General features: G+C 57.2%; 2 protein-coding genes across 10 annotated transcripts; both read right to left on the bottom strand.

Moving 5' to 3' along the window:
* Positions 1 to 43: 43 nt before the first annotated feature.
* Positions 44 to 4492, bottom strand: Igfals (insulin like growth factor binding protein acid labile subunit). The gene is made up of 2 exons (XM_026385645.2): positions 3171 to 4492; positions 44 to 2035 (listed from the first exon to the last, which is right to left on the bottom strand). The coding sequence occupies exons 1-2, from the start codon at positions 3316 to 3318 to the stop codon at positions 237 to 239; spliced, it is 1947 nt and encodes a 648-aa protein (XP_026241430.1). The 5' UTR covers positions 3319 to 4492; the 3' UTR covers positions 44 to 236.
* On the bottom strand, positions 2012 to 25439 carry Hagh (hydroxyacylglutathione hydrolase). 9 transcript variants are annotated; one of them, XM_077802296.1, is made up of 10 exons: positions 25323 to 25433; positions 22893 to 23056; positions 22355 to 22419; positions 20109 to 20226; positions 19308 to 19416; positions 16564 to 16667; positions 16145 to 16246; positions 13407 to 13486; positions 12915 to 12999; positions 2012 to 2035 (listed from the first exon to the last, which is right to left on the bottom strand). In XM_077802296.1, the coding sequence occupies exons 1-10, from the start codon at positions 25396 to 25398 to the stop codon at positions 2027 to 2029; spliced, it is 912 nt and encodes a 303-aa protein (XP_077658422.1). In that variant the 5' UTR covers positions 25399 to 25433; the 3' UTR covers positions 2012 to 2026. The 9 variants fall into 9 exon arrangements, with proteins under 9 accessions (XP_077658422.1, XP_077658421.1, XP_026241149.2 ...); XM_077802295.1 differs by lacking the exon at positions 2012 to 2035 and adding an exon at positions 7045 to 7425 and having other exon boundaries at positions 25323 to 25434; XM_026385364.2 differs by lacking the exon at positions 2012 to 2035 and adding an exon at positions 8624 to 9211 and having other exon boundaries at positions 22893 to 23032; positions 25323 to 25439.

Raw genomic sequence — 25439 nt, 5'->3', positions numbered from 1 at the left:
CCACCTCCCCTTCCCCAGGGTTAGCTCTTGAGGTCACACGCTGTGTCTGCTAGTTCACTTTAATTGTTGGCAGCTGGGACACTGCTGTGCTCCACCTTCTGCTCAGGCCCTTGGGTACATACAAGCCTGCGCCCACCCAAGCATCCTGAGCTGCCAGGACTGCTAGCCCCAGTGAATGAGCAGCCCAGGAGCTGAGGACAGTGAATGGGCAGGGGTGCCAAGCCAGGAGCCCTGGCTCAGCAGTGTGCAAAGTGGTCCTCGCCAACATCCCGCAGGTCGAGGCCCGAGACGTTGGCAGGGCTGGCACAGGTGATGTTGTTGTAAGTGTACCCGGGCTGGCAGTCGTCACCCTCACAGACAGCCTGGACAGAGCGGGGCACAACACTGGGGTTCTGCAGGGCAAAGTCCCTTAGCGCCCGGAGTGGGCAGCGACAGTCCCAGGGATTGCCCTCAAGCCACAGGCGCTCCAGGCCTGGAGGCTGTGGCAGGAAGGTCTGCAGGGAGTTGTTCCTGAGACTGAGGTAGCGCAACTGGCCCAGTGTGGAGAAGAGGCCCTCAGGCAGCACTTCCAGGCGATTGTGAGAGAGATCCAGCCAGAAGGCCCGCTGCAGGGGCCGCAGGAGGTCTGCAGGCAGGGCTGATAGCTGGTTGCCGGAGAGCAGCAGGTACTCCAGCTGGCTGAGGCCCTGGAAGAGCCCCCTGGGCAGGTGTGAGAGCTGGTTGGAGGTAAGATCCAGCTCCTGGAGCGAGTGCAGCCCTCCCAGGCTCCGCTCCTCGAGGCTGGAGATGCCGCTGTCCTTGAGGAAGAGCCTGCGCAGCCCTGATAGGCCTGCGAAGGTCTGGGGGCCCAGACGGCCCAGGCAGCTGCCCTCCAGGTGAAGGCTGTGTAGTGTGGCCAGGCCCCGGAACACCTGACCTGAGAGGGTCTGCAGGCAGTTGCCAGAGAGGTTCACAACAGCCACGTTGAAGAGGCCGAGGAAGGCACCCGCCTTGACCTCCTGGATCTGGTTGTCGTTGAGCGTGAGCACCTCCAGCTGCCCCAGGCCCTCAAACGTCTTCTCTGCCAGCTGCCGGATTCGGTTGTGCCCCAGCTGCAGCTCTTCCAGGAAGTGCAGGTCCTTGAAGCTGCGAGGCCGGAGGCTGCCAATGGCATTGTGTGCCAGGCGCAGCACGTGCAGGCCCAGCAGGCCAGGGAAGGCGTCCTCTGGGAGGCTGGCCACACGGTTGTGCGACAGGTCCAGCCAGCGCAGCGCCCTCATGCCCAGGAAGGCGCCAGGGGCCAGGGCTGTGATGAGGTTGCGGTCCAGGTGGAGCTTCTGCAGCCGGGGCAGCTGCACGAAGACGCTGGCCTTTATGCTGCGCAGTGCGTTCCTGCTCAGATCCAGCTCCCGAAGCTCTCCCAGGCCGCAGAAGAGCGCCGGCTGCAGGTAGGCCAGCTTGTTGCCAGCCAGTACCAGCTCACGGAGGCTGCCCAGGCCCTGGAACACCTTGTTGGGCAGCACAACCAGGCTGTTCCAGCCAAGGTTGAGGTCCCAGAGATGCGGGAGGCCCTGGAAGAGGCCCTCCTCCAGCCTGCCGAGCAGGTTGTTGCCGAGGCTGAGTGAGGCCAGGCTGCGTGTGTGCGCGAATGAGCCAGCTGCCAGGCTCCGCAGCTGGTTCCTCTCCAGGTGAAGGTGGTACAGGTTCTGCAGGCCCAGGAGTGCCTGTGGCTCCAGGCCACTCAGACAGTTGCCCTGCAGGTTGAGGAAGTCCAGGTTGGACAGGTTCTGGAAGGCCGCTGGGGGGATGGAAGAGAGGTTGTTGCCATCAAGCCACAGGGCCCTGGTGCCATCTGGGATACCGATGGGCAGGTGCGTGAGGTTCCTCGAGCTGCAGAAAACGTTGAGCTCCCCCGTGTCGTCCTCATAACTGCAGATGCAGATGGCCGGGCACTGTGGGCCCTCGGTGTCTGCCAGCACTCTGGGCTCTGCTCCACCCAGGCCACAGGGGCCCAGTGCTGCCCAGGAGACCAGCAGTGCCACCAGGGCTAGGCCTCCTGCGGGGAGAGGGGATCTGGCAGGGTCCCCCGGAGGTGAACAAGACCCCAAACTTGCTCAGACCTCAGCTATAGCAAGAGGAGGGTCATACTGAGACATGGTCACCCCACTTAAATACCAATCAGAGACTAGCTGGTGGCCAAGCTGGCTCAGGAGCTGACTGCACTTGCCACCCAGGAGGCCGGCAGGTGGCAGTCCCTGACTCAGCTCCCCAGCTTCTCCCAGGCCTCATGGGCACAGCCCCTCCAGCCATGTGGCATCCATGTTCCTGAGGCATGTGGTTGAGCAGAGCCAGGCTGCCACATTGGCCCAGAAGAAGGTAGAAGAAACCATCAGCCAGGATCTGACTGATTTCGGAATATTCTGGAGATGACCCAGACGGGGTGTCTACTTGTTGCCCTCTGTGGCTCGACAGTGAGCCAGATACCCCTACATGAGGCCCCGAATTAGGGGGCACTGCCCACCTGTTCCCCAATTTGTACAGCCTGCATGTGGGCCTTTACCCACATTGACAGAGAGCAGGACACAGGCCTCACAGCAGAGGGGGTCCCAGACTGTCCACTCCCCAGGCATCAGGCCCCACTGGGCCAGATAGCAGCCTCCCCAACGAGAGTGCCCCAAATCTCCTACTGGGTCCCTCCTGTCCCTGCCCTGAGAGCTCCAGGTCCCAGGTGGGGTCAGAGGCAGCACATCAGATCCCCACCTCTTGCTCCTCTGCTGTGATGAGGAAGAGGTGGCCCAAGGTGGTCCCAAGTGCCGGCTTGCTGGGGGGCTAGTCCAGGTACCCCACAGAGATGGGCAAGGAGCAAGGCAGTTTCCCACCCACCCAGAGCCAGGACCAGAGAAGAATGGGGGCTGAGAGGGCAGTGGGCTCTGGTTGGGTGGAGGGTCCCAGGCAAACCCCCCCTTTTGGGGGTATGAGGAGACCTAGTTCCGTTCCTGCACCACTGTGCTGGAGCTGAGCGCAGTCCCTTCCAGGCCCAGCTGTGCTCCCCTCCCACTCCTGAAAGTCCCCACAAGCCCTCCCAGAGCTGAGCCCTGCACTTTCCCTGTGGCTGCCCCACAGGGAAAGTGGCTGGGGGTCATCAGCTGGCTCTCCCCAGAGCAAGTGGCAGGGGACGCTGGGTGCCTCACCTTCCCTGCAGGCCATCCCGCGTGAGAGCAGGCTGCAGCAGGCAATGAGCAAGGGCAGTCTGCTGGGCTGGCTGCCCCTGCCCTGTGTTTCCCCACGGCAGGGACAGCCCGCCAGCCAGCCCTGCCCCAGCCCCTTTAACCCCCTCATGCCGGGCAGCCAGTGTTAGTCCAGATCCCCTGGGTCAGAGAGTGCAGGGAAGTGGCTGGGGCCTTGTCCACCCTGAGGCCTCCTTCAGGATCTGAGGTGGGCTGTGGTGCTGCTCTGGGGGCCATCAGGTTCATTGTGTGCCCCCCATAGGTGGGATGCGCCCAGAGGTGGGGGCAGGGACACCCCGACAGCAGCCTTTGAAGGGCTGGTGCTCAAGACACGCCTGGGGGACCCAATGACTAGCTCCTGATACAAGCAGGGGCCCTTGGGCAGCTCCTGGGGCACCAGGGACCCCAGGGTCCCCTGACTCTGTCTGACTGTGTTGGGTTAAACCAGTGCCACCTCATTTCCCAATGCTCAGCCCAGCTGCCCAGTATGCTGCCTGCCCTGGGGTCTCCTAACAGCCTGAGTGGGCCTTTGACTGCCTTGCTCCTTGCCTGCTGCATTGCATTCACATTCCAGACTCAGGGGCTGTTCGGGGTCCAGGCCCAGCCTCAGCCCCACCTGTGACCTCAAGGTCAGCTAATGTCTGACCACTGCTCCTCCCCCAAGGCCTCTTCTAGGAACACCTGGCAGGGCCACTGGCCACCTTGTGTTTGCCTCCTCTGGCACTGACCTAGGAGAGGCGGGCAGGGAAGACAGTGGGGCAGCCTGGCCTCTGAGTCAGGTCTTGTGGCCCAGCGGTCAGCCTCCACCTGCCCCCTACTTCCTGCAAGTCTCCACCAAGGGCCTGGCCAACCCTCAGTCACCCCATTGTATGCAGACCACAGGGACAGGTACCTGGTGTCTGGCCTGCTAGAGGTCACCCCTGGGTGGTCAGGCTTTGCTCCACTCCCTGGCTTAGGGTCCCTCTTCCAGGGCCTGGTGGGTGAGGCCTGACCCACACCCCATGGCCTCCAGCAGACTCTCTTCAAGACTCTCCACCCTGCTCGGAACAGTGGGAATGAGGATGCACAGAAAGTGCCAGAAAAGGCAACACTAGGGCTGCAGAGGGGCTGCTCGGGGGGCTTGGGGCTCTCTATACACGTGCCTCCTTGTGAGGTAGGAAGAGGCCGACCAGGTCAGACAGTGGGGAGCAGGGCACTGCAGATCCTACCTGTGCTGCCCTGTCTCCAGGGATTTTCCAGTTCATTCCTCAACCTCTCTTCTGAGAAATTATAGATCCACAGGGAGAAAGTCCATGCCTGGAGCCCAGAGCGCAGTTTACACAGCCAAAGTGCGGCCTCAGCAGGCCTCTGAGGCCAGCAGCCGAGGCCTCTTCTGAGAGCCCCACCCTGGCTCCCAGGTAGATTTGGAAAGAGGAGTCAGTGTCACCGTGGTTTACTTTGGGAGAAGAGGGGCTGGGATCTTCTTGTCCACTGAAGGCCAGCTTTGTATGGTGGGGACACCCCAATCAGGATTTTGGCAGCTGGGTTAGGCCCACATCAGCCTCTCAAATTCCGCAGCCACACAGGGGTATGCATGACACACTGCTCAGCCTCTGGGCTCTGCAGAAGATGCGTACCCTGCCCCGTCGTGGCCCTGCTCCTTGGCAGCCGCTCTGGGCCACTGGAGCATGTCCCTGACTTGAGATCAGGGCTGTCTTTGGCCCTCAGGTGCGTGGTGATGCTAAGCATGGGCTCTGGCTTCCTCTGACATCAGGCTGGTGCCTCTGCCTGTGTGGGATGGTTCCCAGGCAGTTCCCAGCAGTGCTTCCATGGCCAAGGGCTGTGAGTCCCATGGGGTGCATTTGCAGGGTTCTGGGTGGTGCAGACCCAAGCACCCCCATCCTCAAAAATGCCTCCAGAGGTCTTTGTGCTTTGCTGCTGGCAAGTGGAGGGTAACACTGTGGCTTTAATGTGCTGTATCAGTCCCCAGGGGACCCAGCGCCTTTCCAGAGGCTGGCTGGCCCTGGAAGCTGCCATGTGGGCGTGTCTGCTGGGCCATCCAAGATGTCTTTGAAAGCATGCTGGCATCTTCTCTGGCACCGTGGCTTGGCTCGTGCTGGTCACCATGGTGAGAGCTCCTGGTTGTCAGGCAGCCCCAGATCTCAGGTTGAGCTCCATCCCTGCAGCCCTACAGGACACAGAGGGCTGGTTCCACAGCGTCTGTCACCAGTCTGTCAGGTCTGGGGTTTCAAGTCATTGAATACAGACTGGATTCTGTTCTCAAGTTGTCTCAGCTACGGTCCACCTGAGCCTTAACTGCGGTCTGCTGCCACTGTCCCCGCACGGCTCAGGTGGCCTCACTGCTCCTCCAGGACTCTAGTCACTCCCTCGGGGTTTGCATCCCTGCAGCAGCACCCCCCTACCATGGACCCCTCCATAGGTTCTGACTTGGGCAGGCAAGTCCTCCTTCAGGGGGTGCCTCGGGCCACAACTAGGCTGCGATCTCCCCACAGGGGATTCTGCAGTGTCTCTATTGTGACCTGTGTGTGCTCTTTAGGTTCTTTCCTATTGTCATTACTTTGGTCCTGGGGACTGAACCCAGGGGTGTTCTACCACTGAGCCACACCTCCAGCATGGCTCAGTGAAACAGAGTCTCCCTAAGTTCCTTAGACTGGCCTTGAATTTTTGAGCTTTCTGCCTCAGCTTCCAAGGTGCTGGGTCCCAGGTGTGGTTGCCGTGCCGGGCTGGTTGTTTTTGACACTCTTCAGTTATCCTTTTTCCTCAACTTCATTCTCTGTCAGGCTGAAACGCTCTTCTAGAGCGTGTTGGGGTGACTTGAACATTGCTGGGCATGCTGACCTCCCCTGCGTCTTTCCTGACATGGCTCTGTGGTGTGTGGATCCTGCACTCAGAGCTTTTCCCAGACAAGCGCACCAACAGCAGCCCCAGCAGACGCATGGACCACATGGAGTGGCCAGTCCAGCTGCGGGACATCCCTCATGCCCAGCTCCTCCCATGGGGCACATCCTCGAGGTCCACATGTGCTGGTCATGTGTCTGTGCTCTGTCCTTGTTGTGGCCAAGCTGTCCTCTCAACAGTGGCCTTCCAACCCATGAGCACAGTGCCTTCCCTTCACTTAGATTTTTATTTTGGTGATGCAGAGAGTCAGACCCAGGACCTCACTCATGCATGCACGCCAGCCGGGCAAGTGCTCTACCACTGAGCCACAGTGCACATCCCCAGAGACTGGGTCTCACTAAGTTGCTGAGGTTGGCCTGGAACTGGGAACGCTCCTGCATCAGCCCTGCCAGGCACTGGAATCCCAGGTGTGGGACTGCACCCAGCTCTTAGATATTTAGCAGCTCTCTGCTAAGTTTCAGTTTATGTAGTTTTCAGCATATGAACAGCTGTGCTCAAGTAGTTCCTAGGTATTTTACTAGTTTTCATGCTATTGTGAATGGAATTTTCTTAATTTTATTTTGGATATCTAGTATACAGAAATGAATTTGGTCAGGCACAGTGGCGTAACTATAATCCCAGCTACTCGGGAGTCTGAGGCAGGGGATCACAAGTTTAAGACCCTCAGGAACTCAGTGACACCCTATCTCAAAACAAAAATGGGGGGCTAGGGCTCAGTGGTAGAGCATCCCTGGGTTCAGCCCCTCATCCTAAAAAAAGTGAATTAATCTTTTTAAATTTGTTCTTTTTAATCTTTTTAAATTTGTGGCAATAGAGTTATGTGACGTATTTCACATACGTGGAGTGTAACTTGTCTGGTTAGGATCCCATTCTCGTAGCTGAATGTAATGTGTCCCCTGGCCCTGGACTCAGGTAGGTGTGAGCTGATCTTTGCTGATGGCATGCCCCAGGCCTCTACTTGGTGTCCTCTGGCCTTGCTGCCTGCGGGGGCCCTCTGTGATGGGGCTTTGCCCTTCCCTCCCCACAGGTGGGCCGCCTGTCTCCCCTGTGCTCCTGGCAGGCCAGGCCCGGCTTAGCCAGGGGCAGGGTGTGGTCCCAGCCTCATTCAGTTCTGTCACCTGCCATTGGCTGCAGTGCCAGAGTGTGCTTTTCGTAAACACAGCAGGAGGGTAGATCTTGTTCCCCACCAGTGACATCCATGTCCTGATCCCTGAGCCTGTGGCCACGTGAGGTTTCACTGCAGTCAGGAATGGAGACTGCTCTCCACTGACCTCGACAGAATATTCAGGGCTCTCTGGAGGAGTCCAGTGCAATCATTGGCCTGGGAAGCAGAAGAGGCAGAAGGCGGTGTGTAAGAGGCAAGGTCAGGGCTGAGCTGCTGGTGCTGGCACTGCAGATGGCAGGAGGGGCCTTGTGCCCAGGAATGCTGCAAGCGTCCTGGAGCCTGCAGAAGGAACCTGCCCTCCTGACACCTTGATCCAGCCCAGTGAGAGGCCCACATCAGCTTCTGGGCTCCAGGACTATAGGATAAACCTGGTGATCTGTGGCAGCAGCAAGAGACAGAGGTCCTCAGGGCGGAGAACTCTCCTCTCCTGTCTAGTGAGGGGTCTCGCCACCATCAGGCCCTGTCACTGCCCAGCACCTACCAAGGCGCGCTCCAGCCAGCCAACGGCTACTTCCTGGGGCGAGTCCTGCTGGGTCATGGTGTGACGTTGCTCACCCCTGCTGGCTGAGACTTCATCAAGAGATTTTCCTATCTGTTCCTGACAGAAATCGATTTCTATTTGGTGCACAATGCCCTTCTCTGGCTTTGGTCCCAGGTGAGATATCAGCCTCATAAGGAGAAACGGGGCCGTTCCCTCCTGTGTGTCCTGGAAACTACGAGTGATGGTCTTATCCGCAGAATGTGGCGGGAAGCCACGTGGAAGGTTGAAGGCGTCCCAATTCAGTTTCTTGGTGTAGATCTATTCAGATATCATTGTCCCCCTTAAGAGGCAGGGTCTCGCTAAGTTGCCCAAACTGGCTTCAAACGCCTGAGCTCAAGTGAATCTCCTGCCTCGGCCTCCCAACTTGCTGGGGCTACAAGCACAGGCACCATGCTGTTTCATTGTCTCTCTTTAGTCAATTTGTGCTAAGAACTTGCCCATTTCATCTGATTATTTAGTGTGGAGTTTTCCTCTTATTCCCTCATAAGCCCTGTCAACGTCTGTAGAATCAAGTGATTTCTCCACTTACTCATGGTTTTTGAAATTCTGGCCTCCTTTTGCTGGCCGGTCTAGCTAAGGGTTTGCCATTGTGTGGACCTTTTCACTTGCTTGTCTTTTCTGTTTTCTATTTACTAATTTGTTCCTTCCTTGTGATTCCTTGGGTTTATTTTCTAGCTTCTTAAGTGTAGCCTACATTCCTACTTGAAAACTCCTTTCTTTTCTCCAGTTGGTGCAGGGCTGGGACCACCCTCTGCACACTAGTTGGCTGTGCCTAGTTTTCCTGTTCACCACTGGCCCAGATGCTATTTAGAAACGTTTTATTTAATTTCTTGGTATTTTTCTGAACTTTCTATTGCAGACCTCTAGTCCTGCTGGGTTAGAGGACAGCACACACTTTGTGTTACTGGGGTTTGAACTTGGGGTGCTCTACCTCTGAGCCACACCCTCAGAACTTTCAATTTTGAAATGGTGTCTTGCCAAGTTGCCCAGTGTGGCCTCAAACTTGTGATCCTCCCGCCTCAGCCCCCCAAGTCACGGGGATTGCAGGTGCACACCACCATATTCGGCTGCAAATGAACTCTGACCCCGAGGTGGCGAGGAGGCAGAGAAGGGATCTCGCGTCCTGCCTCTGCTGTCAGTGGACTCCCAGGCATGTGTGGGTCTGAGCAGAGTGACCCTTCTTCTGAGCAGAGGTGACTGCTGAGGGATGGATCAATGGATCAGAGGGAGCAGCACTGGGGAGGGAGTGTGGAGGCAGGGCCAATCTCTTGCTGTCACCAGTCCCAGGCCAGGCTCTGCTGGATCCTCCAGGTTCTGACTCCTGCCCGACCTCGGGGGAAGCTTTCTTCCCAGAATCCCCACTTGGCATGGTTTGGCAGACTGATGAATGACAGCTTCCAACTATTAGAGGAATAGGTAAGCAGCACTGTAAGTACGCAAATGCCTCTGGACTGTTTCCCTTCTTCTTTGGGGTGTGCGGTACTGGAATGGCACCTGGGGCCTTAGGCGTCCAGTCCCAGAACCCTACTGGTGAGCCACACCTCAGTCCCCACACTGTGCAACTTAAACAGCTAATTGTGCTGGGCACAGTGGTACATAAACCAGCTGCTTAGGAGGCTGAGGGAGGAGGATCACAAGTTTGAGGCCAGCCTCAGCAATTTAGAGAGACCCTGACTTAAAATAAGTTCTGGGGATTAGCTCCGTGGTAGAGCACTCTTGATTCAACCACCAGGACCACCACCACCCAAAAAAAAAAAAAGCGGGGCTAGGGTTGTGGCTCAGTGGTAGCGTGCTTGTCTAGCATGCGTGGGGCACTGGGTTCGATTCTCAGCACCACATACAAATAAATAAAAGTCTGTCAACAACTAAAAAAAATATTTTTTTAAAAAGCTAATTTTGGGCTGGGGCTGTGGCTCAGAGGTAGAGCATGTGTGAGACACTGGATTCTATCGTCAGCACCACTTAAGATAAAATACTGTGTCCATCTATAACCAAAAAATAAATATTTTTTTAAAAAGTTAGTTTATGATATATGAATTTTATCTAGATGAAAAATGACTCTTACATTTGATTAGCCCACATCCCAACTGCTCATCAGAAAGACAGAGCCAGGGAGGAAAAGGGGCTGGGACGGTCCTTTCAGGGGCCAGTGGGGCAGGACCCTTGGCCAGGAGCTTCCAGTGGTGAACGCGAGGGGTGGAGGTGACAGTAGCTAGATTCCACAGAAGGCCCCCAACTGGCCCAGACGTCCTCTGTGTGAAAGCTGTGATCCTAAGCCTGTGTCCTCTGTGGCTAGAAGTGCAGGTGGCTTGGGCCTTAAGCTTGTGGCTTGTGTCCGCGGTGAGGGCAAACTGGTGGGGACTGTGCCCTCAGCCTGGGGTCCCACTCACTGGGTAGCAGGCACCAGGCCTCATGCAGTAGAGCAGCAGCAAAAAGCCAGCTGGACAAGATCACTTACAGCTTAGACTCCATGCTGCCAAAGCCCCTCCCTGGCCTGAGCCAGCGCGATGCCAGTCCTGGTCTCAGAGGTGAAGGTCCTGACGTACGCAGAGGGAGCAAGGGGCCAGCCGCCCAGGACCGACCCTGCCCTGTGCAAGGGGAGCCAGTGTCCTTCTCTGGCGACGAGGGGGACGACATGGCACGCCACAGCCGCAGTGCTAGGAGGACATGGCACTGGCACAGGACAGCCAGCCAAGCCTGCTGCCAGAGTGTGGGCACGTGAGGCTTTCACACCGCAGAGGCTGGCAGAACAGGTGGGCAGGCACCTGGGTACCCATCCCCTGTGGGCAGGAGAGCCATTTTCAAGGGAATTTTGTTGTTGTCACTAGGAATTTAACCCTGAGGCACTTTACCACTGAGTCACACACACCCAGCCCTTTTGATATTTCTTGTTGAAACAGGGTTTTGCTAAATTGCTGAGGCTGGCCTTGAACTTGAAATCCTCCTGCCTCAGCCTCCTGAGTCACTGGGATCACAGGCGTGGCCACTACATCCAGGCCTGAATGTGAAAAGAACACCAAAAACCTTCAACTTTCCCCACAGAAGGAAATGTGTGTCCTACTTAAGTAGGACACATTTACCATAGGTAAGGAAGTCACACTGGGCTGGCATGAGGAGGGGTACCACCCGACCAGACAGCAGGAAGCCAGTGACAGACCATCAACTCTAGGGACGCATCACGAAGGACACGCAGAACACGTGACACGAAACAGCACTTGCAACTCTCGCTGCCAAGGAAGCACCATGGGCACAGGCAGCAGCCTGCAAGCACCCGGAGACCGTGTCCCCGCAGGACTGTCATTCCAGCAGATGACCGACCCATGGCCCAGCAGCTCCACTTCTCACTAGCCCAGGGGACCCTCACAGGCAGGAAGCCTCACTGCAGCAGGAGGCCACTGTGTCCCCATCAGCAGGGAAACTGCCTGGCACCTCCCATGGCCACCAGGTGAGGGGAAAATGAAGCAAGTCTCAGAGGGCTGAGCACACATCCTCAGGCCTGGTGAGTCTCCCAGGGCGTGGGGCACCTGGGGGTGTGGGGCACCCGTGGGTAGGCCCCTGAATGCTGTACCCATAGGAGGAGAGCAGGAGGGGGGCCTCCCCACCCACGGCTCTGGCAGTGGAGATAATGCTGCCAAGACCTAGGGTCAGAGGAGGGCGTCAGCCACAGCGCACATGGGTGAGTGCACATGGCCGTGCCACCCACAGGGTCCTGCCCCCTCTGTGGGTGTAGGAGGAGCTGGGGTCCCATCTGCATCAGTCTCTGAGAAGGCATGACTCTGTCATCCCCATGAAATTCTAGAGACATCCTGGTGTCTGGCCTCACAGTGGTATGGCCCACGTGGCCACTGTAGGGCCACAGAGCCCTCAGTGGAGTTGGGGCCTAGGCAAGCACTGTGGCCACACCAGGAGAGCAGGCAGACAGCCAGAGCGGGCAGCACAGCCATCCACACCGCCCACAGACCTGCCGCTGACTCCCCTGACGGGCCCCTCTCCCCAGTAAGCTGGGGGCAGTGCCCCTTCTTCCACACCACATCGTCCTCCCCTCCATCTTGGGTCAGGCTGCCATCAGACATCTGGGGTTGCTGTCCCTCTCCTCCCCGGCCCCCACCCACTGCCCAGGATGTGAATCGGGCAACCAGAGCCGGGCTGGGCCAGGCTGAGTGCTCTCCAGCCAGGGGAAGAGCTGGGGCAGCAGGGACACTCACTGGAGAGCACAGGACCTAGCCTCCTCCAAGAGGAAGGATGGTGAGTGGTAAAACCACGAGCAGGGACCACACAGGTAAGGACAGTCCTGACCTGAACCTGACAGCAGTGTGGGTGCTCAGCTAAGGCTGCACCAAGGACACCTGCCTACCACCTCAGATAGCCCCTCTGCTGGGACAGGACGAGGCACTACCTCTTAGCCTCCTGGGAACTTTCCAGGACTGGCCCACACGGCAGCTTCTGTGGGGACGGGCACAGGAGCAGGGCATGCAGGTAAGTGCAGAGCCCCAAGGCCCTAGAGAAGGTGTGAAGTTGCTCTGGTAGAACAGGCAGGGACGTTCCGGCTCTGCTGCCCCCATTCATGACAAGAATCAGAACAGCAGATGGTGGAGCCAGGGCACAGGACTGGCAGTTGTCCACCTGGGCACTGCAGACCGGATGCCCCAATCCAGAAAGGGACAGGTTCTCTGCTCAAGGAGCTCAAGTCAACTCACAAAAATGATGACACAGAACCAGGTGCCAGCGCCCCTGAAGGTGGGCTTTCATTGCTGTGGGCAGACAGATCAGGAGGCCAGGAGCTGGAAGGAAGGGCCTGAGGGCAAGCCAGCCACCTCCACTCTCCCTGCAGAGTCAGGAGGACAGGGCGGGGCCTGGCTCTGGCTGGAGACAGCCACAGGTGAAGGCAAGAGAAAATGCAAAGTCTGCCAGCAGAGGGTGTGGGAATAAATACTTTAAAACTTTTTCTCTTATAAATATGCATTAGAACATTTGTAACTCCATCTAAGGGCTCTGGAGTTGACCTAGAACCAGTCCCCCCCCCCCCCCCCCCCCGCAGTGCAACCCCAGGGTCGCCCACCCTCCCCTCCCGCCGTGCTGGTGCTATGCTTCAGTCTGGCGGCACCTTGAACTGGTCCTTCTCCCTGCGGATGTAGCGCATGGTGGCCACGGGGTCAGTCTGGCCGGCATGCTGCTGCACCGTCTTCTCCCTGTGGGGGTGAGAGGCATCTGCGAGCTGCCGACTACCCCAGCACACAGCCCACTGCCCCCAGGGTACCCAGAAGAGCTGGGGTTCTGTGGCGAGGAAATTGGCAGGTGTTTCTCCACTGCAGGAGATCATGCGGCTGCACCAGGTCCTTCCAGCACCATAGGAGGCAGGAAGCCACCATCTCCACAGTGTCCTGCACTACCCAGGCCTCCAGGCCCATGACAGCATCCCTGGCCCCAGGGTCTTGGAACCCCACACCCTTGCCAAGGTGCCAAGGAAAGCTCTCACACTTGGGAAAAGGTGCGGTCCTGCTTAATGATGCCCATGGGGCAGGCCTACCACGTGGGCTCTGGGTTGGGGTCAGCTCTTGCTGGCACAGCCACATGGGGGACCACTGTGCCCACTCACCTCACTCTCATGAAGGGGTTGTAGGTGAACTCCTCGGCGATGGTGGATGGCACCGTGGGCTCCCCAGTGGCATATTTCTCCTGTAAGAGACACCACTATCACACTTCAAATACCCAGTGGTGATCTTAAAACCTGGTCCAAGAGAAAAGGCCCAGCGGCGTGGTCACTGCAGACCACAGGCCCTGACTCACATGAGCCGAGGGCGAGCTGCTGCCAGCCTGCATGTGCCCCTGCTGTCATGGGGGAGCAGGGCAGAGGGGAAGCTTTCTCTTTCACACAGCAGAGGCAACGAGCAAAAGCACAGAGAGAGGGGTGGGCTGCCTGGGTGTGGCTCAGGGTGGAGCCGTGCCCGGCATGCAAGAGGCCCTGGTTCTACCCCAGCACTGCAAAGAAGAAAAGAAAAAAGGCCTAAAGTCCCAGACCCCAGAAGTCCCAGACCCCAGGCCCCACGTAGGAGCCATGCAATGAGAGCACAGAAATGCACAGTCCCTAGGAGGAGGGGTAAGCAGCAGGAAGACAGGAGCCAGTGGGGAAATTGAGGCAGAAATGTGTTCTTCAAAACAATCAATTAAATCCATGACTGGCGCACAGAGAGAACTGCCAGAGTCAGGTGGCAGAGGGCCATTCCCGATCCGGTAGGCCCTGGTTGGGGGTAAAAGCTAAGCTATGAAACTTCCAAAAGACAATGTGAAAAAAAATTCCTAACCTTGGGGTAAGCAGAGATTTCTTAAAGACAAAAAGTATGGCTCAGCCAGGTGCAGGCAGGAGGCGGAGGATGAGGCTGAGGCTGGAGGTGCACAAGTCGGGGCTAGCCTGGGCAACCACAGACTCGGTCTCAAAAGAACATCTAGAAAGGTGATGTCGATGTGTGGGAAAGTACCTCTGGGTTCGATTCTCAGAACTGGAAAGAGAAACAAAAGCCATCCTGGTGTTGCAGGAATCATATGGGAACGCACTGGACGCAGAGAGCCAGGAGGCTCGGAAGAGGAGCAGCAGATGGACTCCACCAGGTTTCAGGCCTTTCCGTAAGACTGGCCTTGGATGCTGCTGAGGCAGGGAAAGGCCACACAGACCCGGCGGAGGCAAGGGTGCCTGTGAGGACATCAGCGTTTTCCTTTAGATGCCAAGGTGATCCAATGAGGAAAGGACTGCTTTTCAGGCAGTGAATGACCAGACACCCACGGAAGGACACCTGCCCCTCCGCCACTCCCAGCAGCAGCTTGGAGCGCGCCCTGCGCAGTCCACACAAATGCCAAATCCAAGACCAAAACTCCAGGAGAAAACCATCTTTGTGACCCAGGAATATGCAAAGATTTTGTAGGAAACAAAAAGTGGAACTTCACCAAAAGTATCAACTTCTGTTTTTCAAAGGAGTCTGGGGAAAACGGGAAGCCACCAACTGGGAAAAAATATTTGAGCCATATATTTATATTTGACAAAGACACAGAAGACACTTACGACTCAATAAAAGAGAGAACCCGGTGTTTAAAACACACAAGAGCTGAACTTGCACTCACAAGAGAGGGCCATGTGGAAAGATGGCCAGCTTCCCTGTCGTCAGGGAAATGGAAATGGCAGAAGCACAAGGTCCAGACGCACACCATCAGGACAACAAGACCCCAAAGGGCCAGCAGTGCTCACAGCTGGTCAGCACCAGCGCGATGGATCACCTAAGCTTTCAGAGCCGGGGTGTGAAATGGGGCAACCACTCTAGCAAACAGCTGGGTGGCTTCTTCAGAGGCAAAGAGACATTTAACTACATGACCAGCAATCCACTCTCATCTCCCCAAGGGCAGTTAAAACATGGACCCACGCGAGACTTGTACACCAACTCTCTTGGTAGCGCCACTCAACTGCAAAACCTGGAAACGGCCCAGGAGGCCATGAATAGGGGATAGACAAACAACTGCAGGATCCATGCAGTGACCACACAGAAGCAAGCCAACAGGACCTTCGAAGCAGAGCAAGAGGACACACACTCTCGATGACAGTCTGCTATGGGGGCAGAAAGTACACCCAGGGGGCCTTCCGGGGAGCAGCATGCCACGTCTGCAGCGCACGCTGTCAAGTTCACCTAACCAGACCGGCCACTTGAACCAGCACTCTCCTGTAAGTGGGTCATCCTCTATGTCTAGTTACTAAGAGGCAGAAGGCAGATCTGCCCACATGCGAGAGGCCTTGGGTTTGACCCCGAGCACCTGGATGTGGGCACTGGCACATGCCTGTGTGTCACCTGATCTAGACTGCGTGCGTGTGATTTTGGAGCACCTTATAAGTTCCCCCAAACTGGAAAAGATGCTGGACAAACACAAGACCTGTTAAGAACAGAGTTACAGGAGGAGGTGGCCCCTGGACTCAACAGCAGGGGCTTCGCCCAAGTCCTGCAGGGGCACGTCTCTCCGTCAGGGCGACAGCCTGATACTCAGAAGAGGCCCCTGCTCCTGTCCCCTCACCCCTGTCCACTGCGCTGGGGTACCCACGGCCACCACTGAAACACACCCTTCCACCTGAGGAATCTGCCGTGGAGGGACAGCAGTGAGGTCCCCCACAGCTGACTCTACTGCTGTGAATGGCGGCACTGGTGTTAAGCAGGCCTCCGAGGTCCATGCAGGCTGCCGAGGCCCACACAGCCCTCACGTGCTGCAGAGGCTGGACGGCACAGGCTCTCGGTGCCTAGCCCCAGGAACCCGAGGAGCACAACAGGACGACTGGCCCAGCCGTGGGTACCAGGCACTCACCTTGGCCCAGGCCAGCTTCTCCAGAACAGCAGTGTTGCTGGGCTCCACGTGGCGTGCGAACTTGAGGTTGCTGATGGTGTACTCATGGCCACAGTAGACTTTCTGAGGAGAGAGCAGCACCCGAAAGGAGATGATTGCCACCCCTGAAGGTCACACCCACTTCCCCACCTGGGCACCTCACAGGGCACATGCAGCCACTGGGTACCCACAGGACCATCCCTCAGGGCTGGACGCTTCCTACACATGTCAGAAACCACTAAAAACTCCACTAAGAAGCTGCCCCTGCCTGCTTGCTCTCCCAGCACACAGGTGGGGCCTGCACGGGGAGACTGCACAGGAATCCTGTCACCCATACAAATGGCAGTTCTCCTGGGGTGGGCCTAGAACTTGGGGTCCCACAGGACGGGGGCACAGCCTACTGTGTCTGGAGGGAGCCGGCCCAGGACCTCCAGCAGCGCTCTATACATCTCTTCTGCAGTCCCTTCATAGAACTTCCCACAGCCGGCCACAAACAGGGTGTCACCTGGAAAACAAGGCCACCTGAGGGGGCTGGCTGGGCCTTGGGAAGTGCAGGTAGCTGGTCACGAGCTGGGCTGCTGGCCACCAGCTGGTTGCGGGCTAAACCCACAGCCTTGGCTCGCTGAGCCTCGAGCTCCCCACACCGCCCCTGATCACAGCCTCTGCCACGTCCATACAGACCCAGGAGCCGCCTCCATCCAACCCAGCACAAGACAACTCAGAACTCTTGTCTTTGCCCCGAACTCTTTGCCTCACATCTCAACCGGCACCAAAACCAATGTCGCCCGGACCCCACCCTCCAGCCCCCAACGCACCATGGCTCTGGGGCCCTCCCAGCCCACACTGCAGTTGCCTTTCTCAGGCCTCCTCCTTCTGACCCTCCCCTCCCTTTGCGGCTGAGAGCACCCAGGGTCTTCTGCCCTGCAGGCCTCGGCCCAGCCACTTCTCTTCCCTGCATACCCGGGTCTTGCACCCAGGCTGGCCCACCTTGTAGGCACCGTGGTTTGGCACTGACCACTCCCACCAAGTGCACTCCCACCATTCAGAGCAGTAGAGTCGGCCGTGGGGGACCTCCCTGCTGTCCCTCCACGGCAGGCATGGCCCCCAGATTCCTCAGGTGGAAGGGTGTGTTTCAGTGGTGGCCCTGGGTACCCCAGCGCAGTGGGCAGGGGTGAGGGGCCAGGAGCAGGGGCCTCTTCTGAGTATCAGGCTGTCGCCCTGACAGAGAGACATGCCCCTGCAGGACTTGGGCAAGGCCCCTGATGTTGAGTCCAGGGGCCGCCGCCTCCTGCAACTCCTGAGGCCTTGGCCTCACTACCACAAGGTGGGTCCCAAACCCAGTTCCAAACCTTGGGCCCTCCCACAGACATTGACCAGGCAGTCCGCCACTACACCCTCCTCTCCACCACCCCTCATCACCCCTTGGCCTGAAGGGACCTTATCTCTAACTGCAGCTGCAGGGGACACCCACCACACCTGCTGTATCTGGACTGTCACCTACACCGATCCCTCCTTGGCTCAGCCAGGATGGAGGGCCCAGCATGGCTCCAGGCCCCACACGGGGGCTCATTGGACAGCCATTCCTCACCACCAGCCTCCCTGTCAAGGCCAGACAGCTCTGCCTCACCAGGACACCGTCCTGCTTGTCCCTGCTGGGGCGGGGTTGAGGCACTCAGGGTACCTGCCAACAGCTATACACAGGCCAAGGCACAAGAACAGGCCACAGCCACCCTCCACATCACCCTCTAGCTCAGGGACAGCCTCATGAAGGGGCATCCCAAGACCACCATGCCCTCCTGATGTCTGTGACAAACCCAGGAGTTATATGTGGCCTTCCCAAGGGACAAGAGCCACGCAAGCTGGGGCAGCTGCTATGCAGCCTGGCAGCCCGCAACAAGGGACACACAGTCACCCAGGAATCCCATCCCATGCTGCCTCTCAGCACAGCCATGCAGCAGGTCTCTGTCCCCTGCTTCAGGGCTGGCTCAGAGCTGACATGGCCCAGGGTCCCTGCCCTGCACCACACGCTACATGTGGGGAATCAGGAATCTAGCAGCTGCATTTACAAACAAGCGCAGAATGATCTAGAATAATCGTGGATCTTCAGGAAAGCCAAGGAGACAACAGATGCCCCTCTACCCCTCATTGGGCGCTTCCCTCAGCGTATGGCCCACATCACCCTAACACCTCCGCCGCCGAAGCGGCCGCAGCCCCACTCCTGGCCCCAGCCAGGCTCTATGAAAACCTCACTGTGGTCACAAAGCCAGGGCAGAAATCTCTGCAGGACTCAAGAATCAGCACCAGTCACTGACAGAACCAGAGACAGGGCTGACCAGCACCATGGCCACCCAGCGCTGGCCATCCAGGCTGCCCTAGCTCAGGCTCCTGAGCAGAACCATACTCTTGGCTTGGCCCACAGTGACCCCAGGAGCCTGCTGTGTGCCACCCTCAGGCAGTATTGGCTGTATGGCTGAGGCCAGGGTGTCATGTGTCCTCGACAGCAAGTGACACAAGCACAGGGCAAGATGCTCAGGTGTATCTACAGCCAATCCACATGCCCAGTGCAAGGAATGGACAGAGCCACCCCTCTGCCCTCCAGGAGCCAGGAGGACATGTCTCTATAGGCAGGAGCCCCCATTAAACCTGGCTGCTGCTCACTTGCCCAACTTGGTGGCTTCCATCACCGTCTAGTCAGAAGATCTCAGTGTCTAGCACTGGAGGTCAGTATGTAGGACATCTGGACCAGACTGCAGTCCCACCATGCTCTGGGTCCAGCCTAGCCCAGCCCACAGGGCTCATCCAAGGGATGCAAAAGGAACACTTGGCAGCCCTGTAGTCCCCCTCCTCAGGGACTCCCTGCTCCCAGGCCATGCCCACTTGTCTGTGCTGGAGGGCTGGGGTGTCCCTGCCAGACGGCCTTCTCAAAGCGAGGCCATTTCCCCAGCACCTGACAGCAGCAAGCGTGGCGGGGATCTGGTCCTGAAGGCATTCCCACTCCCAAGCACCCATTGGCAGCCCAGAATGTTTGGAGCCCAGCCTAGGCTCTACCCTGAGGGCTGTAGTCTTCTGAGCACTGAACTTTGGGCCAGAGAAGGAAAGTGGTCCCTGCAAGTCTGCCTGGTCCCTCCTCACTCCTCAGGCTCACCTGTGAACACAGCAGGGGGATCCGGACCACCAGGCTTGCTCACCAAGTAACAGATGTGTCCTGAGGTGTGGCAGGGGGTCGATAGGCATTTAACATGGAGACTCCCCACCTGAAACAGCAGGCATCAGCATGAGACCCCACGATCCCTCCTTCCAGGGGGTCAGGGGCAGGGGGCAATGCTATTTTCACAAGACCCCTCCCCAGCACCCAGCCTGCTCAGACCTTGTGTTCCAAAGACATCTGCAGAGCTGCCCACATACAGAGCAGGAGATACAGGGACTCCGTCCTGGGGCCTAGCCCTGCATGCAGGGACCACTCTGGAGTGATTACTCAAGGGCAAAGGGGCTTATTTTGTTCAGATCTTCAAAACCAGGCAATCTTCCAGGGAGAGCGCTCTCCTGCCACCCACCTCCCCAGTTCCTGACTTCAAAACAGTGGGATTCATGGCAAAGCCAACAGGGCAAGACACCCGCAGGAGTTCCCATGGGGACCTCTCACGTCCACTCTCCACATCTGTGTGGGCACTCGCAACTGAGCTACTGAAAGCTGTTTGGATCCTGGCACCCCTCCACACAGCCCATCATCATGCATCCAACAGAGCTCCATGGACCCCAAGTCCCTGTGGCCCAGGGCTGTGCTCCACAGCCTAACGCCAGGGACACACTATGTGCACACTGATTTCCTGCTAATTCCCGAGAGGGAAGACTGTCCAAGGGCAGACGGGCTGGGGCAGGCACAGGGAGGCCCAGGCCCAATCCCAACGACGCTCAGCCCTAGCACCTTTCTGAAGATCCTCCCTACCTGCAGAGTGAACAGGTGCGTGACTTTGTGAGTCAGGGCCCCGATACGGTCGTCACCCCCATACACCTTCAGCCCCGGCTCCAGCTTGACCAGCTTCTCGTTCCCGCCAGCGTGGTCCCTGGAAGTTCAACAGGAGGCTGGGCTACCTGCCAGGTGCAGAGTCTGCCTGCTGCCTTTACACCCCGACCAAATGGAAGTTCCATTTTTCCAGGTCTGTTCCTCATAAGAAGAAACACACACCTTCCAAAACAGGAAAGGCTCCCGTCTGTGGTTGGGCTGCACTGGAACAACCTCTTCAGACACCCAGTTCATGAGCAAGGCACCCTGTGCCCTGCCCATTACTGCTGCTGAAGCAGAGGAACAAATCACCTGGATGACCCCTTCCAAGGCACTGGGGCTCCACTCCCAGCCACTTTCAGGTGCTGTTGGCCTGGATAGCCGAGGCAGTTGTTCTGGAGGTTCCCCAGGTGATTCTAAGGTACACCGAGATCAGGAAAGCTTCCTGAGGAACCTCTGGCTCTATCTGTGGGCAGGCCAGCCACAGTGCTAGTATAACAGGCTGGAGGACCTCCCGGCACTCCTCAGGCTCCCACGGTTCCCCAGAGAGTCCTCTAGCCTGCACTTGGCAAGGGGGCAGCAGAGGGTTCCACTCTGCACCCTTCCCAGGCCACAATGACCCCACTGGGAGCATCCCCATGCCTGGGTCAGACCTCACTCAAGGCTGGGGCACTTGCCTTCCCAACTTCGGGGAACATGGCCTCCTGACAATCCAGTGGTCATCATGCCCACCTCGCTCCATGTCCACCTCAGAGTCCACACCCCATGAAGACTCCAGCACCCAGACAAGAATCCTCTGCCCAGCAGGCCCCAGGTAAGGGTGGAACAGCTGTCCAGCCCCACTGCCCCCCACCAGCACCCAGGCCAGGGAGCCACCAGCTCCTCAAGATGCTCTCATCACTGATCTTTTACCACTGAGACAAGAATAGTGCTCCCTGCATGAGGAACAGGCCCATCCCCGAAGCTCCGTCCAGGGTTTGGTCCTGGCCTAAACTTGAGAGGGTGTTGGAGGAAGCCATGGCATTCCGCAGCGCCAGCAAGAGTCTCCTGGAGCGTGGACTGCCTGGCACGGGCAGGGCGCAGAGTGGGAGGCCTCCAGGCAGCAGCACAGGCCCCAGCAGGGCCCTCAGAGGTGGGGGGGCCTGCAGCAGGGCAGCCGTGGCACAGGGCATTCAGCAGCACAGGCCAAGAGTGGGGTGACCGGCACCCACCCTAATGTGGGGACCTCTTCGGGACTCAGAGGACCCTGGCCAAGGACTCTGCGTCTGAGCCTTGTCCTCCACACTTGGCTTACATCAGCCTAAGCCCTGGGTGTTCAGGGGCCTCATCCAGGCTGAGATGCCTCAAGGAATGGGTTGAAGAAAAAGGCACTAGCTGCCCTCACATAGTCACTTGGAAAAGAAAATTAACAACAAAAGAAACATTTCTTCTACACTTGAAGGGCCTCAAAAGCTTCAAAAGGCCAAAAAAGAGGGCTTTGGGTGTAGGCGACTCTACCCCAAAGACCCAAACACAGGCACTTTCCCCAGCTTTCAGCTTCCAAATATTAAAACAAAACAAACAGAAAAGCAAAAACACTCTTTTTTTTTATTTAAAAAAAAAAAAAGTGGCTGGGCATTGTGGTGTATGCCTATAATCCCAAGAACTCTGGAGGCTTAGGCAGGAGGATAGCAAATTTGAGGCCAGCAACGGTACCTTAGCAAGATTCTTTCAAAATAAAAAAGCTGGGGATGTAGCTCAGTGGTAAAGTCCCCTGAATTCAATCCCCACTACCAACAAACAAACAAACAAACAAACAAACAAAAAAACACCAATATCTAGATTCTTTTCTTCCCTAACATGGAGGCCCATGTCCCATTTCAAGCCCAAGAGATACGAAAGACAGCCGCTGGGCACCCTCCTGTGGTCCAGAAGCCAGACTCCTAGACACCATGAGTGAAGCAGCCCAAAGGACACAGGCCACAAACATCTCCCCAAGGGATTGCTCCCTCAGCAGACCCACCACTCAGGGCCCAAAGTCAATGCCTCCCAGGCTCAAGGGCAAGAGGGCAGGAACCCTGGTCCTCCAGGGATCCATCCTCATGTGCACTGAGCCAGCCCCTGTCCTCCTCAAGTGAATGACACATCCCCATTGCCACCACAGGCGCCTCCAGAGCCAGAAAAACCAGCCTGGGGAGCCTAGCACTTACCAGTGGTGGTGTGTGGTGAGCACCGTGGTCAGCTTCACACCATACTTTCTCACGGTTTCTACAACCTGCAGCCACATGGGAGGCAGGACGGATGCTGGGTCACACTCCTGGCCTGGCTTGCCTCCTGCAGGGTGGGTGCCTAACCCCCAGCCCAACCCTGCTGGCTGACCAACTCTAGGACAATAGAGGAAGATGGTCTTTTTCTCTTGATCAAGTTGGAGCTCTTGGTCCTACCCACCACCTCCTCAAATCCCTCCAGCTGAGGTCAGCCTCCCGGAGACAGCACCAAGGGGCAGAGGCAGGAGGATCAGTCATGTCCAAAGGACCCATGTACTTGCCACATGGGGCCTGGGGTCTTCTCCACCCCTCCTAATGCCCCCTTAAGAGAGTGGCTAGACACTAGTTTGCTTTCAAAAATTAAATGGGCTAAATTCCACTCATCTTCAGCAGAGCTACAAAGACACAGTGGCTGTAACCCATGGGGATGAAGACAGGGTACTGGGTGACAAAACACAGGGGCCTGGGCACAGCCTCGCACCTTCTGGGGCTGCACAGGGTCCACAATGGCAGCCTCCCTGGTGTCCTTGTCAATGATCAGGTACATGTAGTTGTCGGTCAGGGCAGGCAGTAGCTCAACCTTCATGGCGCTCTGTTCCACAGTCAAACTCTTCCTTAAATCTGTGTAATACAGGAGGGCTGGGCCTGGAGACACAGGATGCAGCCTCAGGTCCTCAGCCTAAGGGCGGGCACACCAAACAGACTTCAAAGGAGCCGCACCCCTTCCCACTCCAAATGAACTCAGGGCCTTGCAAAGCAAGCACTGAACTATCTATCTCCCCTGCAGGGTTTTAATTTTATTTTGAGAAAGCATCTTGCTAAGTTACTGAGGCTGGCCTGGAACTTGCAAGTCTCCAACCTCTGCCTCCTGAGTGGCTAGGAGTACAGGCCTGTGCCACTCTTGCCCTTTTTTTCTGTGTTTGTTTCTGTTTTTGTATTAGAGATTGAACTTTGGGGTACTCTACCATTAAGCTGCATCCCCAGTTCTTTTTTATTTTTTGTTTTGAGACGGTTTCACTAAGGTGCTTAGGCTGGCCTTGAATTCGTGATCCTCCTTCCTCGCCTCCTAAGTTGCTGGATCCACTGTGTGTACTACTGCACCCTGTTGCTCTTTGCTGGCTTTTTAGAGTTCCTCCGACAGAGAATGTCTTGGTTCAATCACATCCACAAGGATGTAGAAAATGACTCGTGCACACACTGGTGGAAATTAGCTTTCTCAGACTTAGATCTTTATTTTCTCTTGAGGGTTCTAAATAAGACAGAACTGCCAACTTGTGGTGTGATGCAAACCACTGTCAAACAGGACTACGGCTGACCCTGGGGAGTTGACTCAGGAAGAATAGAGGAATGGGAGGCAGAGGAAGGGTACCAGTGCCCAGCTGTGTACCCTCCAGCACACCAGCTCACCTCCAGAGAGAGCTCAGTCCTATGCAGTCATTCACAGCCCTCAGGCCTCCAACTGGAGGAGAAAAGAGCATTTGCTCCCAAATGGCAGGAGATGTGGAGAATGCACCAGACACCACTTCCAGGGGAACAGATCTGGTCACAACCACTCAGGATTCAAGGGTGGGAGACACAGAATCATCATTGAAGTGAGCCACAGAACTCTGGCTGGCTGGGCCAGAAGGCCACGAGAAGTGACAGGAACAAAAGCATCCTCCACTCAATGGACAGATGTCAAAGTACTTTTGGCAATGAAACTCCGATTACATGTAAAAATACATGGGGCCCCAACACTTTAAGTCATAGTTTTAAAGAGTAGGAAAATATAAGGAGGGACAGTGGGATTCTGGGTAGATGTTGCTGCAGGGGCCATCTAAATATGGGGTTAACTTTATTTGCCAGGGCCTGGGAAATCTTTCTTTTTTTTTTTTTTTGGTGGTGCTGGGGGCGGAACTCAGAGCCTTGTGTGTGCTAGGCGAGTGATCTACCACTGAACTCCAGTTCCCCTTCTGGACACACTATCTGGGAATTTTCCAGATTCATGCTCAGCAAAATAAACATTTTGTCTGATTATTTTTTTGTGACATTCTACCTCCCCCAAGTCCCAGCACTATTCAAGCTACCAGAGGACATCAGAGTGAAAACAGGACTGGGTGTGTGTGGGGGGATGCTCAACAAGGAGTCTTTTTACCTATTTCCTGGTAGAACACTCCAGGCAAAAACAGTGTCCCCATAAAGGAACACTGTTTATAGCCGGTGTTCAACCTGCTCTAGACACACACGTATCTTGTTGGCAAGCTGAAGAGCATGCGTTTATTCCTAAGGAAGGAGTTCACCAGGCGCCGGCACCACCAGAAACCCTACTCCTTTTCCACAAGTACCACTCTCCCAACACTGCCTAGAAACCGCTTCCAGCTCACCAGTTTGCACCTGGAACGTTTTGCACGAGCAGAGGTCACGGGCTACAGCCTATGGTCTGCGCCAAGTCCGAAGACATGTTTTGTGTGGCCCACAACATACTTTAAGGCGTTTCCCAGTACCGCCTCTCTGCACCTGTGCGCACCTGCCGCCCCAGCGCATGGGTTAGGGGCTCCGATGCAGCGCTCCGGGGACACCGCGTCCCCGAGGGAGAGACTGCGTCCTGAGAACCTCAATGGGCAGGCTCCTTCCTTAGCAAGGGTGTGTCACGCACTGTGGACCTGGGCGGCTGCCGCGGGACTGGGACTCGGCTGGCAGGCTGTTGGCCACGGCGCGGAGGCCCGCGGTCGCCAGACGCGAGAGGGGAAGATCTGTAGGCCGAGGCGGCAGGCAGGAACGGTTGTGCCCACACCCTCACCACGCCCGGCCCCGCCGAGGCCTGGTGGCCGCGTCCGCTCCTCGCCGGACTAGCAGTCTCGGCTCCTGGCCCCGGAGACGGCGTCGGCGCGCCCGACCAACGCCCAGCACAGCGGCGCCCCGGCCCACCTACCAAGGCCGCGGCGCGCGCAGGCGACTCCCAGCGCGGCGAGGCTCCGGCAGCCGAACAGCCTGCGGCCGAGCACCATGACCTGCAGGGCTGCACTGCCCCGCACGGGACCGCAACGCC

The sequence above is a fragment of the Urocitellus parryii genome, chromosome 9 (genome assembly GCF_045843805.1).
Source record: "Urocitellus parryii isolate mUroPar1 chromosome 9, mUroPar1.hap1, whole genome shotgun sequence".
Lineage (NCBI taxonomy): Eukaryota > Metazoa > Chordata > Mammalia > Rodentia > Sciuridae > Urocitellus > Urocitellus parryii.
The sequence above is the reverse complement of the archived record's forward strand: the minus strand, read 5'-3'. Positions and strand labels throughout refer to the sequence as shown.